This window comes from Pipistrellus kuhlii, unplaced genomic scaffold, assembly GCF_014108245.1.
Source record: "Pipistrellus kuhlii isolate mPipKuh1 unplaced genomic scaffold, mPipKuh1.p scaffold_m20_p_108, whole genome shotgun sequence".
NCBI lineage: Eukaryota > Metazoa > Chordata > Mammalia > Chiroptera > Vespertilionidae > Pipistrellus > Pipistrellus kuhlii.
Window position 1 is genome coordinate 58,183 of NW_023425414.1, and position 18,403 is coordinate 76,585.

The 18,403-nt window shown below is 47.8% G+C and overlaps 2 protein-coding genes across 2 annotated transcripts in view; both read left to right on the top strand.

Moving 5' to 3' along the window:
* The window catches only part of LOC118714889 (sialic acid-binding Ig-like lectin 14), a 66,802-nt gene extending 57,550 nt beyond the window's left edge, over window positions 1-9,252 (top strand). Inside the window, exons 6-7 of the mRNA XM_036430358.2 lie at window positions 8,337-8,472; window positions 8,597-9,252. Of these exons, the coding sequence (XP_036286251.1) occupies window positions 8,337-8,472; window positions 8,597-8,684 (224 nt within the window). The 3' untranslated portion in view covers window positions 8,685-9,252. The remainder of the gene's footprint in view (window positions 1-8,336; window positions 8,473-8,596) is intronic.
* Window positions 1-18,403, top strand: part of LOC118714888 (sialic acid-binding Ig-like lectin 5) — a 43,764-nt gene that overhangs the window by 22,259 nt on the left and 3,102 nt on the right. The gene's annotated exons all lie outside the window — the stretch shown is intronic.

Here is an 18,403-nt window from a genome sequence, read left to right on the forward strand (position 1 = left end):
AATGCAACATTCATTTTCTGTGCGGCTCAGCTCCCAGTCTTCAAGCACTCAGCTCAGCTCATCTCATCTGACTCCACCCCCGCCCCCAGCCCCTTGTTGCCAATCATTCATCTCATCTTCACATGCAACTGGTCAACCCAACTACGTTGAAGCACTGCCAGAAACCAAGTCTGGGCCGGGACAACTGGTCAACCTCTGCTTGCCTTGCAGAGACCAGGTCCAGGCTGGGACATCTGATTGACCCCCACCTCCCTCATGGAGACCAAGTCCGGGCCAGACATCTGGTCGACCCCCTCCTCCCTCTCGGAGACCAAGGGTCAGGACAACTGGTCGATCCTGCCTACTTCACGGAGACCAGGCCCAGGGTAGGACATCTCGTCGACTCTGCCTTCCTCCCGGAGACCAGGTCCAGGCCGGACATCTAGTCAACCCCCGCCTCCTTCCCAGAGACCTAGTCCAGGCCAGGACATCTGGTCGACCCCGCCTCCCTCATGGAGACCAAGACCAGGGTGGGACATCTGGTCGACTCTGCCTCACTCACAGAAACCAAGTCCGGGCCTGACATCTGGTTGACCGCTGCCTCCCTCTCGGAGAGCAAGGGCTGGGAAAACTGGATGACCCTACCTCCTTCACAGAGACCAGTTCCGGGCCAGACATCTGGTCAACCTCGCCTCCCTCGCGGAGACCAAGACCAGGGTGAAACATCTGGTCAACTCTGCGTCACTCACAGAGACCAAGTCCGGGCCGGACATCTGGTAGATCCCACCTCCCTCGCGGAGACCAAGTCAGAGCCAGGACATCGGGCAGATTCTTGCCTCCCTCCCGAAGACCAAGTCGGTGCCGAGACATCTTGTTGACCCCGCCTCCCTCGCAGAGACCAAGTCCGTGCTGGGACATCATGTAGATCCTTGCCTACCTCGCAGAGACCAAGGGCTGGGACAACTGGTCAACCCAGCCTCCCTCACAGAGACCAAGTTCAGGCATGGACATCTGGTCAACTCCCACCTCACTTGCGGAGACCAGGTCTGGGCTGGGACATCTGGTCGACTCGTAATGTAATTTTCGTCTCTAGCAATATTACTAACTCTCTCGTTAAGACACCAAATGTATCTGTAAATACTTGTGGGTATTTCTATATGCACAATCATTTATGATGAAAAACAGTTTTGTTTTTTGATTTGGAGTGACATTGGTCAATAAAATTATATATATATATATATATATATATATAGGTTCCTGGTGTACAATTCTGTAATACATCATGTGTATATTGTGTTTTGTGTTCACCACTTCAGGCCAGGTTTTCTTCTGTCACCATTTGTTTTCCCTATACCCTCTTCTATTTCCCCAAAACCCCTATCCCTCTGGTAATTGTCATACTATTGTGTGTGTCCATGAGTGTTTTTTCTTAATCTCTTCACCTTTTTCACCCAGCCCTGCAATTGCTTCCCCTCTGACAGATGTCAGTCTGCTCTCTATGAGTCTGTTTCCATTGTGTTTATTAGTTTATTTTGTTCATTAGATTCCAATTAGTGAATTCATATGATATTTCTTTCCTGGCTGGCTTATTTCACTTAACATAATAACCTACAGGTCCATCCATGCTGTATCAAAGAGTAACTTTTTCTTCTTTTTTATGTCTGAGTAGTATTCCATCATGTAAATGTATCACAGCTTTTTTTTTTTTCCCCCACTCATCCTTTGTTTTCTTTTCAATTTTCATAGCTTTAAGTTACTGTTCTTGTCTTGCTAGACTAGGACCCAGGGCTGCTGCATTAGGTGTGATGTTTGCTAAACACATCCTCTACCTCACCAGAGAAAGTCTCCTGCATTCCTAGTTGACTGTGTTATCCTGAAGGCCGTTGACATCACCCAGTGCTCATTGGTTCCTCTCTTGAGATTCCATTAGTCAAGGGCCAGCGAGGAACACAGAAGCCCCACTATGTGCTCCAGTAGTGGGAATGTAATGCCAGGGTTTGTTATGCCCGTGTTGGAGTACAAATGGAACTGAAAGGCAACACTGCTTGGAAGTTTTGACCACACTAATCTAAACCAAGTACCTAGCCTGAGGTTTATTTTTTTCTTTTCAGTATTAGGTTTTATTGAGTCATAATTGATGTATGACATTATGCCCATTTCAATGGTCCAATTTAATGATTTGGTATATGTCTATACTGGGAAAATATGCCTTTTTTTTTTTCTTTTCTAGATTTTTTGTTGGGAGGGGGTGGTGGTTGGCATCTACTGTTTTATTTTCTTCTTAAATTTTTACATAAAAACAATAAAATAAAATTTAAAAAATAGTTTTATAATATGCCTTGTTCATCACCACATAGTTACGCACTTTATTTCTTGTGATAACTTTTAACTATTTATCTCTTAGCAATAAACTCATAGCAATTCTCAAATATACAAGACAGTATGATTAACTGCATTATTTTAGTTAATAGTGTTGATACCCACTATTATTATTATTATTTTGAAAAATATTTTTATTTATTTCAAAGAGTAAGTGAGAGGGAGAGTTAGAAATATCAGTGATGAGAATCATTGATTGGCTGCCTTCTGCAAGCCCCCTCCTGGGGATTGAGCCCATAACCTATGCATGTGCCCTCACAGGGAATCGAAGTATGACTTCCCAGTTCATAGGTTGATGCTTAACCAATAGTGGGTACACTATTGGCAGGGCAGTACCCACTATTATTGACTACAGTCACCAGGCTGTACATCACATCCTCATGAATTAATCATTTTATAACTGGAAGTTTGTACCATTGACCAAGCTCATTCATTTTGCCCACCCCACAGGCTCTGGCTCCAATAACCATCAATCAGTTCACTGTATCTTTGGGTTTGATTCTTTTAACCTTTCTACATATAAGTGAGATCATACTTTACTTCTCTTTCTGATGTACTTCACTTAGTACAATGCCTTCACGATCCATCCATGTTGACCCAAATGTCATGTATTCCTTCTTTTTAAAGCACAACACCATTCCACTGTATATATAGCACACTTTCTTTGTCCATTCATTGTCTGATGGGCACTTAGGTTGCTTCCACATATTGTAGATGCTCCTGCAATGAACATAGGAGTGCATATGTCTTTTCAAATTAGTGTTTTATTTCCTTTAAATAAATACCCAGAAGTGGTGTTGCTGGGTCATGTGTCAGCTTTATTTATAATTTTTGAGGAACTGCCTTACTGATTTACGTAGTGGCTGCTCCAATTTACATTTCCAGCAACTGTGCAAGAGGGATCCCCTCTCTGAACATTCTTGCCAACACTTATTATTTCTTGTCTGTTTTATATCTCAGCTTGAGATTTGCTAGACCACTCAGGGATGTGACTTGTTGGGGCACAACCATGGAAATCATGCTTTTCTTTAGTCCTCTGCTTGCACTGGACAGTCATCATTGTACTACGAGAGGAGTCCCGATTGGTGGCAGGGGAGCTGGATCCCTCCTTTCACTTACACCAGAGTCAGGGGTAGACCCACCTTTATGGAGCCTGATATTGATACAGATGGCAAGATCATTGCTTCAAAAACATACGAAGTCTGCTACACATGGATTTTTCTAACACGAGAAACTATATGGCATTAAGTCACGAAGGTGAAAATGTTTAAGCCCAAAATGTAAGACAAATGAAAAAAAGTACAGACTTTTTTTTTTTTTTTTTTTTTTTTTTTTTTTTTTAAGCCTTGTGACATAGCTGTCTGGCACCCCAGCATAAGGCATGTTCCCGACAATTTTTTAAAACCTCTATTGAGGATATGTTTGTTGATTTTTGTGAGTGAGGAAAAGGAGGGAGGGAGGGAGAGAGAGAAAGAGAGAGAGAGAGAGAGAGAGAGAGAGAGAGAGAGAGAGAGAGAAACATCAATCAGTTGCCTCCTACATGTCCATAGAAGGGATGTGACCTGCAACCTTGGTATGTGTTGAGACCGGTAATTGAATCCACAACTTTTTGGTTTGGGATGACACTCCATTCCACTGAGCCACCTGGCCAGGCTTTACTGTTTTTACCTGATACTCTTTGATTGCCTCTTCATAGGAGATTAATTCTGTCACATAGTAATAAACGTCCATCTTATATTATTAATTATTAGAATATTATATTTATACTAGTTGCCCAGTGCATGAAATCATGCATAGGTAGAGTCCCTAGGCATGGCCAGTGATCAGGGCCAATCTTTGGGGCGACCAGCAGGGCAATTTGGGGTGCCTGTGCTGGCATCTCCCTTGGCTGGTCTGGTGCCGCCCACTCGCCAGCCCTGTCTGTCAGCCTCGCCCCCTGCTGCTGCTGATGTTCGCCTCCTGCTGCATGCATCCAGCATGGCAATGGGAGACTTGTGCTGGCACCACCTTGGCTGACCTTGGGCCTTCGGGCTGGTTCAGCCCCCATGTTGGGTGTCTGCCACTGGTGGTTAGTGTGTATTATAGCAATGGTCATTCCACAGTTCTGTCGATTTCATATTAGGCTTTTATTATATAGGCCTAGAGGTTTGGCGCATGTGTAGGGTCCCTAGGCCTGGCTGGTGGTCAGGGCCAATTGGGGCCTTCCTTCATTTAACACTGTCCCCTGGTGGTCAGCACACATCATAGCGAGTGATTGAACTCCCAAGGGAACACTTTATATATTAGCCTTTTATATGTATATAGACAATATAGAGAATAGAGAGAGACTTCAGTGTTCCCTTCTGCATGGATGATTGATATTTCTTTTTCTCCTGTGAAATTAAAGAAACATTTCTTTCAGTTGCACAATTTGTTACTGAGAATGAAGTTTCACATTGATCAAGTTTCTTCCTTTCATAAAGGAACAGTAGGATTTCAGGTTATATCCTCACATCACTCTAGCCCCTTTGAAAATGGGTGGAGCACATGAAGGGTTTGAAGGGGGAGCTTCCTGAGCTGTAAGGTGGGGAATTTACTGCTGTGCTAAGGCCCTACCTCTAGGTCCCTCCAAATAGGGCGAGATCTCCCTTCACACATGGCCTTCTGAGGGGCCTGTGTTCTGTCTCTGTCCCAGGTCCCTCAGACCCTGAAAGACACAACGTGTGTTTCTCATGTCCCCAGAAAGCTCTCAGAACAAAGGGCTTAAATGCTTAAGTTTTTGCTGGGGTTCTACCTGCAACTGGAGTTGAATCTAAATTCCTTTTTCTGTTGCCATTACTTGAGTTGTCTAAAAAAAAAAAAAAAAAAAAAAATTTAGAGTTATCCAGACTGATCAATTGTTTCAGCTCAAGGGTGGGTCTTTCCCAAGTCAAGCTCTGACCACAGTGGCATCCTGGGTCACCTCCCTCTCTACTTATACACCATCTGTAAGGGGATTACTTTCAGATTCACACCTGGTCAGGCCTCTCAACCTCTGGGGGCTTCAGAATATCCACAGGCAGGGTTGGGTGGGAGGGAAACAGGAGGGTTCATCAGCTACCACCTCACCCGCACGTCTTGTGGAGGCCAACTTCCCCTTCCAGCCTGGCCACAGTCACTTCCCCACAGCTTCCTGTTGGGGTGTCCTAAGGCCCCGCCCCAGAGCTGGGCACTTCCCCACCCTTACCCCCGATACAGGGACCTGGACCCACTCTGCCCAGCCTGAGGCAGACATGGTGCCCCTGCTGCTGCTGCTGCTGCTGCCCCTGCTGTGGGGGGGTGAGTGGGCTGAGGGAGGGGGATTGGGAGGGTGGAGGATCATCAGGGGCGACCGCTGAGCCTCTCTCCCTCTCCACCAGGGTCCCTGCAGCAGCAGCCAGGCTACCAGTATAAGCTCCAAGTGCAGGAAACAGTGACAGTGCATGAGGGTCTGTGTGTCCAAGTGCCCTGCTCCTTCACCTACCCTTGGAGTTTGAGGTCTTATGGCACTCTCTACACCTACTGGTACCGGGATGGAGACAACACAAACTCTGATGATCCTGTGGCCTCGAGCAAACAATATGGAACAGTGAAGCCAGATACGAAAAACCGATTCATCCTCGCAAACCCGAGTTCCGACTGTTCCCTGATCATCACAGACGCCAGGATGACTGACACAGGATGCTACTTCTTCTGAGTGGAGAGAGGAGACTCTGTGAAATATAATTTCAAAGAGATGCTGGATTTGCAGGTGACAGGTAAAGCAGGGGCCCGGAGAGGACCCACCGACGTGGGACCCATCCTAGAGCAGGAACAGGACACTGGGACCCTCCCTGATCCAGGCCTTGGGCCTTGGGTGGTTGGAGGATCACAGGGCCTGGGGAGCTCAGGGTCTTTGAGGTTGAGTCCCACTCAGGATCACACTTTGGGTTCCTCCCTGCTGTGGCCCAGGCACCTCCCTCTCTCCTCTTCCTCCCTGACAGACAAACCCCACATCCAGATTCCGGAGCTGCTGGAGTCTGGCCGCCCCACACAGCTGACCTGCATCCTGTCACGGAATTGCAAAGGGGGAACACCTTTCACCTTCTCGTGGGCGGGAGTCGCTGTGGCCTCGCTGAACCCCCAGACCCGCCACTCCTCAGTGCTCGCCTTCACCCTGAAGCCCCAGGACCATGGCACCAACCTCACATGTCAGGTGAAATGGGAATGGCCTCTGTTTACCTCACAGAGAACCATCCGGCTCAATGTCTCCTGTAAGTGTTGAGGGATGGCTGGGTCCCTAGAGATAGTAGGATTGGTGTTTGTGTGTGTGTGTGTGTGTGTGTGTGTGTGTGTGTGTATGTGTGTGTGTGTGTGTGTGTGTGTGTGTGTGTGTGTAGGAGGCTGAGCTAACCTGAGATCAGCTGGACATGGATCTGCATGTAGCTGGGAAGTTTGCCAGAAAAATAGAACCCTACCTTCCTGGTCCCACTTTCCCTCCTTGGGATGTGGGTGACTTCCATTCACTTCTCCACTCTGAAGTGGGGCCATATTTTTTTAATACCAGATGCCCTAAGGAACCTCACCATGGGCATCTCCTTCAGAAATGACACAGGTAGGAAAGAACCCCTCCTCTCTGGCTGGGACCTGCCCCTGAGACCATGGTAAATCATAGGGGGAATTGGATCTTGACTGGGATCAGACTTGGGAAGGGCAAGGAAGAAAATCGTCATCCTAGTCCCTCACCTCTGGTGGGTGGGTGCATGCCTGCATCTATGTTCCACACCTCTCCCTCTCTTCCTCTCTCTCTTTCCCTCTCTCTACATTTCTCTACCCAAAGCCTTCAAGAATCTCCAAACCACATCCCTTTCCATCCTGGAGGGAGAGGCCCTGAGGCTGCTCTGTGTGGCTGACAGCAACCCCCCTGCCAAGCTGAGCTGGTTCCTGGGGTCCCCAGGCCTGAACGCCACCAACATTTCCACCACCGGGATCCTGGAGCTGACTCTTGTGGGGCCTGCACAGGAAGGAGAGTTCACCTGCCAAGCTCAGCACCGGCTGGGCTCCCAAAGTGTCTCTCTCAGCCTCTCCGTGGCCTGTGAGTGGGAAGTGGACTGAGACGGGAGTGGGGGTGAGGTGGGGGCAGGAAGATGTGCACCTTTGGAGTAAGTCACCTGGGTGCCTGGAGATGTTAGAGGCACCTCTGATTCTTTGTCCTCATTCCCCACAGACCCCTCAGCAGCTGCTGGGACCCTCCTGCTCCTGGGAGGACTAGGCTCTGCTCTGTAGTTGCTCCACCAGGGCCCAGCTGGCCTCCTCCCTGTGCTGGCAGCTGGGGGTGAGGCTGCTGGAGGGGGACCATGGCAAAACCTCCTATGCAGTTACCTCCTGCTCAGCAGGGCCCTAAACCAACTGTTCCCTGAGCCTACATTCAGGGCTCAGTGAGGGACTCAGACTGAGCTGTGAGGCCAGAAATGGAGCCCAGGACGCCTCTGTCCTGCTGCTGCCAGATCAGGACCTGCTGGGGGCAGAAACCATGGAGAAAGGAGTGGGTCAGAGAGAAGGTGGAGCTGGAGAGGAGGCTGTGGGGGGACAGGGGTGATTGTTAGGACAGGACCCTCTATCTCTTGCCTGAACAGGACCAACAGTGGGTTGTGCCAGGAGGTGGGAAGAGGAGAGACTGAGTCTTGGGAGTGGCTGCTGTCACCTGAGCTGGTGCTGGAGGAACAAACCCTGAGACTCCCCAGTCCTCAGCACCATGGGTCCTGGAGTGGCTGGCAATATGGGCTCAGGATGGGTTGGTTTGCATCTGAAAGGCTGTTCCTGGCAGAATTCTCCTGGAGCTGCCCCTTGAGGGCTGGAGGCAGAGAGGATTTCACATGCTGGGCTCAGCACCCGCGGGGCTCCCAGCATGCTCTCTGTGCAGAGTGAATTACAGGCCAGGTGTGGGAGCTGGGGATGGACTGAGACCCGGTCAACACATCATCTTCTTCCATCACCCCCAGGCAGCCCGTACTCCAGCAGATGTGTGACTGAGCAGCAGCAGGGCTCCTGGTCCCTGATCTTCACCCTGATCAGAGGAGCCCTCATGGGGGCTGGCTTCCTCCTCACCTACATGATCACCTGGCTCTACTACACCAGGTGAGCAGGCCTGTCTCTCCTGGGGACGTTCAGGGATTGGCCCTGAGGTCCAGGTGGGGCCGAGCTGTCTGGCCCTGCCTGGAGTGGCCCAGTCTCTGAGCTGAGACCTGTGTTGGCCCCGCAGGTGTGGAGACCCCCAGAAGGTGATGCAGAGCTCCTGGTGGATCCTCCCTTCTTCTCAAGACAGGACCGAGGTGTGGACTCCAGGCTAGAGGGACCGTCCTGGGATGTCAATGTCACCTTCTCCCTGGAAGCTCTTGACTCACCTGTTCAAATGGATCCCTGGGGTTTCAGTGTGTGGAAGTGACTGTTTGATGACAAGGAGAGTTAAATCCATGGAGAGATGACTTCTATTCATTTTACTTCATGAGAGGAGGGGCCTGCTATTCCTGGGGAAGCCCCAGATTTCCTCAGGAAGCAGGTGCAGGTGCTGGGCAGCCTAGCAAAAGCCTTTATTGGGGTTCCCATGGGAAACACAAGGCAGGGTGGGGCGAGTAGTTTAAGATCAGCTGGTCTGTATTAATCTGGGGGAGTTGGGCCTGTGGTGTGACCTCTATTTGTCTGCTCCCAGTTCCTGAGTGATTTGGGGCATGTTGGAGTGGCTGGCAATATGGGCTCAGGATGGGTTGGTTTGCATCTGAAAGGCTGTTCTTGGCAGAATTCTCTGCTGTCTCTGAGAATGGGCGGTCCCTGTGAGGCCCTGTGTCTCTGTGGCCTCCTAGCTGTTTAATGGTTGAAAACATCATAAGATGCAGAAATAAACAACTAATACACACCCACTGACTGCTCCTTTGTTTCTGCCTGTTCTCTCTTTCTCTCTCTCTCTCAATTCTGCCCTTCCCTGCAGGTCTGGTCACTCCAAATGCCCTCCCCTATTGGCTTGTTTGCCCCCAATTGCCCTCCCCTGCTGGCTTAATTGCCCACATCTTCCCTCCCCTGCTGGTGATCTTGTGGAAGCTATATTGTGACGACATGGGGGTGGCCATCTTGGGATGCCATGGGGAGGCCATCTTGTGACCACATGGGGGTTGCCATCTTGTGTGAGGCATGATGGCCAATTTGCAAATTACCCCTTAATTATATAGGATATCTTACATCTATAAATTTGATAAACTTTATAATTATTTTATTTTATTTTTTAAAATATATTTTATTGATTTTGTACAGAGAGGAAGGGAGAGAGATAGAGAGTTAGAAACATCGATGAGAGAGAGTCATCGATGAGCTGCCTCTTGCACACCCCCCACCGGGGATATGCCCGCAACCAAGGTACATGCCCTTGACTGGAATCGAACCCGGGACCTTTCAGTCCCCAAGCCGACGCTCTATCCATTGAGCCAAACCAGTCCCGGCAATAAATTTGATAAACTTTAGAGAACACTAATAATTTCTTGGATGTGAACAATTATTTTATCTCCATATTTATTGAGAAATTTTTGACATAGAATGCATGCAAATTTAAGGAATGTAATGGTGCATATTTGATATACCTATATGATGAAGTGATTACCACAAGGTTCATTAACACTTCTATGTTCTCATATACTTACTACTGTTATAGTTATAACATTAATGACATACTCCCTTAACAACTTTTAGGTATATAACAAAATACTGTTAATTATAGTTATCATGCTTTACAGTACATCCCAAGGAATTACTAATCTTGTAGTTGAAGATTATCCTTGCCCAACATCTCCCCATTTCCTCAACTCCAACCCCTGCACCATGTTCTACTCTCTTTCTGTGAGTTTAGCTTCTTCAGATTCCCACTGTGAGAACATACTGCAGTTGAACAATGACTATTAAAAAAAACAAAACTACCATCAGAGTTATGTTTATTTTATTCAGTTCTAGGTTTCCATCACAAAAATCACTTTTCTCTATACAGAAATTAACTCAAAATGTATTAAAAACCTAAAGCTAATACCCAAAACTGTAAAAGGCTTAGAGAAAAACACAGGGGGAGAGTCCATGACATTGGATTTAGGAATGATTTCCTTGATATTTACATCAAAAGCACAGACAAGGAAAGCACACATAGACAGGTGGGACTGTACAACCTTAACAACCTGTACCCAAAAGGATACTCTCAACAGACTCCAGAGGCCACTTACAGAATGAGAGAGAAAATGCATCTGAGGAGGGGTTAATATTCAGAATATATTACAAACTCACATGAGGCAACACTAAGAAAGCCAAATAACACAACTGGAGAATTGGGCAAAAAACTTGAGTTGATATTTCTCCAAAGATGATATACTAATAGCCAACAGCCTTATGAAAGGATATTCAACATCAGTAATCCTAAAGAACTACAAATCAAAGCCCTTGCTGGGTAGCTCAGTTGGTCAGAGTGTCTTCCAGTTGTCTGGTTTGATCCTTTCCAGAGCATATACAACAATCAACCAATGAATGCAAATGTCAAAACTAAAAAGAGATATCATCTCGACCCTTTAGAATGGCTACTATAAAGTAATACAACAATTATTGTATTATTCAGTCCTTTAGAATGGCTCAGTGTATAAGCATGGACCTATGAACCAGGAGATCATGCTTGGATTCTCAGTCAAGGCACAGGCCCAGTAGCAGGACTGATACCAGTAGGGGATGTAAGGAAGGAAGCCACGTGATTCTCTCTCTTCATTGATGTTTCTATCTCTCTCTACCTCTCCCTTCTCCTCTGAAATAAATAAAAATATATTTTTGGAAACCAGCAGGAGATAATAACAAGTGCTGGTGAGGATGTGCAATAATGAAACCATTTTGCACATTTGGTGGGATTGTAAAAGGATGTACCAGTTATAGAAAACAATATGGCAGTTCCTCAAAAAACTAAAAATAAAACCACCATGACGTGTAACCACTAGCCTTGAGGTTATATATGTAAAATAACAGAAAGTAGACCCTCAGAAACGTATTTGCATACTCATACTTATAGTAGCATTATTGAATACACAATAGTCAAGAGGATTCAGCAAGCCAAATATCCACTGATGGATAAATGCATTTAAAAAGGTTATGTGTTTGTTTTCACAAAAGACCATAGACTGGTGGTTTAGAATAAGCAGGAATTTATTGCAGAAAGACCTGGAGACTGGAAGTCCAAGATCACGGTGCTACCCTGGCTGGGATCTGGCATGTGCCCTCTTCCACAGTGCAGGCGGGCTACTTTTAGTTGAAACATCACACAGTGGAAGGAGAGAGGGAGCTCTCTCAGGCCCACCTGCTAATATCATCCCCTTGGGTGTAGGGAGCTGCAGTTACCAAGATAAATCGTCTCCAATTTGCAGAAGAACACAAGGATTGGACAGTTGAGCATTGGAAAAAAAGTCATGTGATCCTATGTATCAGGTTTCCAGTTGCATCATGCAGATGGCAGAGGGAGAATTTCGTAGAAACAGCATGAAAACATTCACCTCACATGCATGAGTACAACCCTTCAAGCTGGTGGGGACAGTGTTATGGTTTAGGGCCTGTTTTCTTGGCATGATTTGGGCCCTTTAATTCACGTGGAGCAACGTCTGAATAGCACAATATACCTAAGTATCATTGCTGATCAAGTTCATCCTATCATGTTAATGGCATATCTCCATGGAGATGGGTTCTTCCAACAAGACAATGCGCCATGCCACGGTGCTTGTATCGTGCAGGAGTGGTTTCAAGGACATGAGGGAGACTTTACCTTGCTTAGGTGGCCCCCACAATCAGCAAATCTCCATCCAATTGAGCATTTGTGGGACAAAGAGCCACCAGGCAGCTGGTTTCACAACCATTAAATCTCACAGACTGGACAGTGCTATTTTTCAGGCACAGTGTCAGATTCCTGGGATCACCTTCCAACATCTCATGGAAACAATGCCAAGAAGAATCAACGCAGTATTGAAGGCAAAAAGTGTCCCAATGAAGTGCTGATAAGGTGGTCATAATAATCAATCCACTCACTTTATATTGTTGTCATACCCATTAACATGCATATTGTCTATTTATTTGTACCTTTAATGTCCTCCTAAACAGCTTTATAATTTTCTTCATTGAGAAAGGGCATATTATATTTTTAAGTACATCTCTCTTAGCAATATCCTCTCTTAGCAGTTTTCAAATATACAACACAGTACTATTAACATTATTATAGTTAATAGTGTTAATACCCACCATTATTATTATTTTAAAAATATTTTTATTTCAAAGGGGAAGTGAGAGAGATAGAAATACTAGTGATGAGAATCATTGATTGGCTGCCTCCTGCAAGCCCCTGCTAGGGATCAAGCCCATAACCTGGGCATGTGCCCTGACTGGGAACCGAACTATGACCTCCTAGTTCATAGGTTGATGTTTAACCAATGAGCCACACCAGGTCAGTACCCACTACTATTAACTGTAGTCCCCAGGCTGTACATCACATTCTCATGATTTAATCATTTTATAACTGGAAGTTTGTACCATTGACCATGCTCATTCATTTTGCCCACCCCACAGGCTCTGCCTCTGTCAACCATCAATCAGTTCACTATATCTCTGAGTTTGAATTTTTCAACATTTATATGTTTAAGTATGATCATACACTACTTGTCTTTCTCTTTCTGATTTACTTCACTTAGTTCAATGCCCTCATAGTTTATCCATGTTGACCCAAATGGCATGAATTTCATCTTTTTTTATAGCACAATACAACTCCACTGTATAGATGGCACACTTTCTTTGTCCATTCATTGACTGATGGGCACTTAGGTTGCTTCCAGGTCTCTAGATATAAATATAATATTCTAGCAATTAATACTTAATGTAATATTGTAGATGCTTCTTCAATGAACATAGGGATGCATGTGTCTTTCCAAGTGAGTGTTTTTATTTCCTCTAAATAAATACCCAGAAGTGGTGTTGCTGGGTCATGTGTTAACTTTATTTATAATTTTTGAGGAACTTCCATACTGATTTACATAGTGGCTCCCCCAATTTACATTCCAAGCAACAATGCAATAGGGTTCCCCTTTCTGAGCAATCTTGCCAACACTTAATATTTCTTGTCTGTTTTATATCCCAGCTTGAGATTTGCTAGACCACTCAGGGATGTGACTTGTGGGGGCAAAATCATGGAAATCATGCTTTTCTTTAGTCCTCTGCTTGCACTGGTCAGTCTTCACTGTAATACTGGAGGAGTCCCGATAGGTGGCAGGTTCCCTCCTTTCATCTACACCAAAGTCAGGGGCAGATCCAGCTTTGTGGAGCCTGATATTGATACAGATGTCAAGATCATTGCTTCAAAAATTACAGAATATCCTACACATGGATCTTTCTAACACAAGAAAACATATGGCATTAAGTCACAAAAGTGAAAGAGTTGAGGCCCAAAATATAAGACAAATGATAAAAGCACAAATTGTTTATTTGTTTGTTTGTTTTAGCCATGTGACATATTCATTTAGCACACTAGCATAACGCATGATCCCTACAATTTTTTAAAGCCTCAATTGAGGATATGTTTGTTGATTTTAGAGAGTGAGGAAGAGGGGAGAGAGAGAGGGTGGGAAAGAGAGAGGAAGTGAGAGAGAGAGAGAGACAGAGAGAGAGACAGAGAGAGAAACAGAGAGAGAGAGATGGAGGTGTGAGAGAGTAACATTAATTAGTTGCCTCCTACATACTCATACAGGGGATAGGACATGCAGCCTTGGTATGTGCCATGACTGGTAATTGAATCCACAACTTTCTAGTGTAAGGGATGACACTATTCAACTGAGCCACCTGGCCAGGCTCCACTGTTTCTACCTGATACTCTCTGATTGCCTCTTCATAGAAGATTAATTCTGTCACATAGTAATAAATGTCAATATTATATTAAGTATTAATTACTAGAATATTATATTTATACTAGAGGCCCGGTGCATGAAATTCATCCTGTACCCTCTTCAATCTGGGACATCCCTGTCACAATCCAGTACTGCTGGGCTCCAATTGCTTGCCTGCCTGCCTTCCTGATTGCCCCTAACCACTTCTGCCTACTGGCCTGATCACCCCCAACCAATTCTCTGCCAGCCTGATTGTTGTCTAACTGCTCCCCTACCAGCCTGTTTGCCCCTAACTGCCCTCCCCTGAAGGCATGGTTTCCCCCAACTTCCTGCCTCTGCCAGCTTGATTGCCCACAACTGCCCTTCCTTGCAGACCTGGTCCTTCCCAACTTCCCTCCCCTGCTGGCCATCTTGTGGTGGCCAGGTTGTATCCACATGGAGCAGTCATCTTTGACCACATGGTTGCAGCCATCTTGTATGTTGAAGTGATGGTCAATTTGCTTATTATTCTTTTATTAGATAGGATTAGATAGATTAGAGGCCTGATGCAAAGGTGGCGGCTGGCTGATTTGCCCTGAAGGGTGTCCTGGATCAGGGTAGAGATCTCCTTCGGGTGTGGGGTTGCCTGGGTGAAGCGCTTGTGGTGGTTTGCAGGCCAGCCACGTCCCTGGTGACCCAAGCAGAGGCCCTGGTATCTGGGATTTATTTATCTCTATAATCTAAACTTTGTAGCCTTAAGTGGAGTCCAAGGCAGGCCAGGGCAGGTAAAAAGCTTGGCTTTTTCCATTGCAGGGGAAACCCAAGCCTCCTGCTCTCTCTGTGGTGACAGCCATATTGTTTGGGTTAATTTGCATACTTGCTCCTGATTGGTGGTGGGTGTGGCTTGTGGGTGTAGCAGAGGTACCGTTAATTTGCATATTACTCTTTTATTAGGTAGGACTAGAGGCTTGGCACATGACATTCATGCGAAGATTGGGTCCCTAGTCCTGGCCAGTGATCAGGGCCAGTTGGGGCCTTCTGGCTGCCAGCCAGGGCCTTCCTTTGTTCACTGCCACCCCTGATGGTCAGCACACATCATAGAGAGTGATCAAACTCCCAGTCTCCTGGTCGAACTCCCGAGGGGACACTTTGTACATTAGCTTTTCATATAGAGAGATAATATAGAGAATAGAGAAAGAATTCAGTGTCCCCTTCAGCATGAAGGACTGACATTTCTTTTTCTCCTGTGCCATTAAAGAAACCTTTCTCTAAATCACACAACTTGTTACTGAAAATGTCTGAAGTTCCACATCTCTGTCATATTTGTGAAAACATTGATCAAGTTTCTTCCTTTCATAAAGGGACAGTAGGATTGCAGGTTATGTCCACACATCACTTGAGCACCTGCTGAGCTTTGAAAAGGGACAGAGCATGTGAGGCCCTTAATGATGAAGCTTCCTGAGCTGAAATGTGCGGAATTTACTGCTGTGCTGAGGCTCCACCTCTGTGTCCCTCTGAATGGGGCCAGATCTCCCTTCACACATCGCCTTCTGATGGGGCCTGTGTGCTGTCATTGTCTCAGGTCCCTCAGACCCTGAAAAACCCACACATGTGCTTCTCATGCACCACAGAGCTCTCAGAGCAAAGGGCTTAAATGCTCACGTTTTTGCTGGGATTCTACCTCCAACTGGAGTTGAATCCAAATTTCTTTTTCTGTTGCCATTACTTGAGTTGTCTAAAAAAATTTAAAGTTATTCAGACTGATCAGTTGTTTCAGCTCAAGGGTGGGTCTCCCCCAAGTCCAGCTCTGACCCCAGTGGCCCCCTGGGTGACCACCCTCTCCACTTACACACCATCTGTAAGGGGATTACTTTCAGATTCACATCTGGGCAGGCCTCTCAACCTCTGGGGGCCTCAGAATATCCACAGGCAGGGTTGGGAGGGAGGGAAACAGGAGGGTTTATCAGCTACCACCTCACCCCACGTCCTGTGGAGGCCAAGTTCCCCTTCCAGCCTGGCCGCAGTCTCTCCCCCAGCACTTCCTGTTGGGGTGTCCTTAGCTCCACCCCAGAGCTAGGCACTTTCCTCCCTGACACAGGGACCTGGACCCACTCTGCGCGGTGGCCAGAGGCAGACATGGTGCCCCTGCTGCTGCTGCTGCTGCTCCTTCTGTGGAGGGGTGAGTTTGCTGAGGGACGGGGGGGGGGGGGGGGGGGGCCTGCAATGGTGGGGGAGGGGTGCGGGTTGCATCTGAGCTTCTGTGTCCCCCTCTGCCAGGGTCCCTGCAGGAGCAGCCAGGCTTTGAGCTCCGAGTTCAGGATTCGGTGACGGTGCAGGAGGGTCTGTGTGTCCACGTGCCCTGCTCCTTCTCCTACTGGAGGAGTTCAGGAACTTCCTCTGCCAAAGTCTTCACCTACTGGTTCCGGGAGAGGGACAGGAGAAACCCTCGTGCTCCTGTGGCCTCACGCTACACAGATGAACCAGTGAAGCCGGAGACCAAAGGCCGCTTCCTCCTCGCAGACCCCAGGACCAACAACTGTTCCCTGCAAATCAGAGACGCCAGGTGGAGTGACACAGGACGCTACAACTTCCGAGTGGAGATAGGATATCCTGCATATAATTTCCAAGGATATCCCCAAAGATATAACTTCCAAGAATATACTTACCAAGATAAGAAGCTGGGTTTACAGGTGACAGGTAAGGCCGGGGCCCCGGAGAGGACCCAGGGCCATGGGACTCGGTCTTAGAGCAGAAACAGGACGCTGGACACTCCTGTCCAGGCCTTGGGCCCTGAGTGATGGGAAGAGACACGGGGTCTGGGGTGAGCTCTGGCCCAAGGTTGGGCCTCTCTCAGGATTCCACTCTGAGTCCCCACCCCTGGAGCCCAGGCACCTGCCTTTCTCCCCTGCAGCCCTGACAGAGAAACCCCACATCCGTATTCCGGAGCCTCTGCAGTCCGGCCGCCGCACTCAGTTCGCCTGCATCCTGCCAGGGTCCTGTGAAGGGGGACGACTTCTCACCTTATCCTGGGCGGGAGCCTCTGTGGACTCGCTGGACCCCCGGAACCTCCGATCCTCGGTGCTCGCCTTCACTCCCAGGCCCGAGGACCATGGCACCAACCTCACCTGTCAGGTCCAAGTCCAAGGATCTTCGGTGGCCACACAGACAACCATCCGGCTCAATGTCTCCTGTGAGCGATGAAGGGGTGGCTGGGTCCATGGGAGCAGTGTGTGTGTGTGTGTGTGTGTGTGTGTGTGTGTGTGTGTTGGTCTCTGTGTGTGTGTGTGTGTGTGTGTGTGTGTGTGTGTAGGCTGAGGAAACCTGAGAACACTAATACATGGCTCTGTATGTAAATGGGGAGTGGGCCAGATGGACCACTTTCCTCCATTCCCGGTTCCCACTACCCCTCCTTGGGATTGGGGTGACTTCCATCTGAAGTGGGGCCCTGTCTTTCTCTCCCAGATGCTCCTAGGAACCTCACCATAGGCGCCTCCTTCAGATATGACACAGGTAGGAAAGAACCCCTCCTCTCTGGGCTGGGACCTGCCCGGTGCCCTGGTGGGGCAGAGGGGGGAGCAGGAGTTTGAATGGGATCAGACATGGGAAGGGCAAGGATGGAAGTTATCACCCCAGTCCCTCACCTCTGGTAAGTGCCTCACCTGTGTTCCACCTCTCTCTCTCTCTCTCTCTCTCTCTCTCTCTCTCTCTCTCTCTCTCTCTCTTTCTCTCTCTCTCTCTCTCTCCCTCAAAATCGTTCTGCTCAAAGCCTTTAAGAATTTGCAAAACACATCCCTTTCCATCCTGGAGGGAGAGGCCTTGAGGCTGCTCTGTGTGGCTGACAGCAACCCCCCTGCCAATCTGAGCTGGTTCCAGGGATCCCCAGACTTTAATGCCACCCCCATTTCCACCACTGCGATCCTGGAGCTTCCTCATGTGGGGCCTGCACAGGAAGGAGAGTTCACCTGCCAAGCTCAGCACCCACTGGGCTCCCAAAACCTCTCTCTCAACCTCTCCGTGGCCTGTGAGTGGGGAGACCCCAGGGGGCAAGACAGCTGGGTTCTGGGGAGATGAAAGCCACCACTGACCCTTCTCCTCATTACCCACAGATCCCCCCCAGCTGCTGGGACCCTCCTGCTCCTGGGGGCACCAGGCTCTGCACTGCAGCT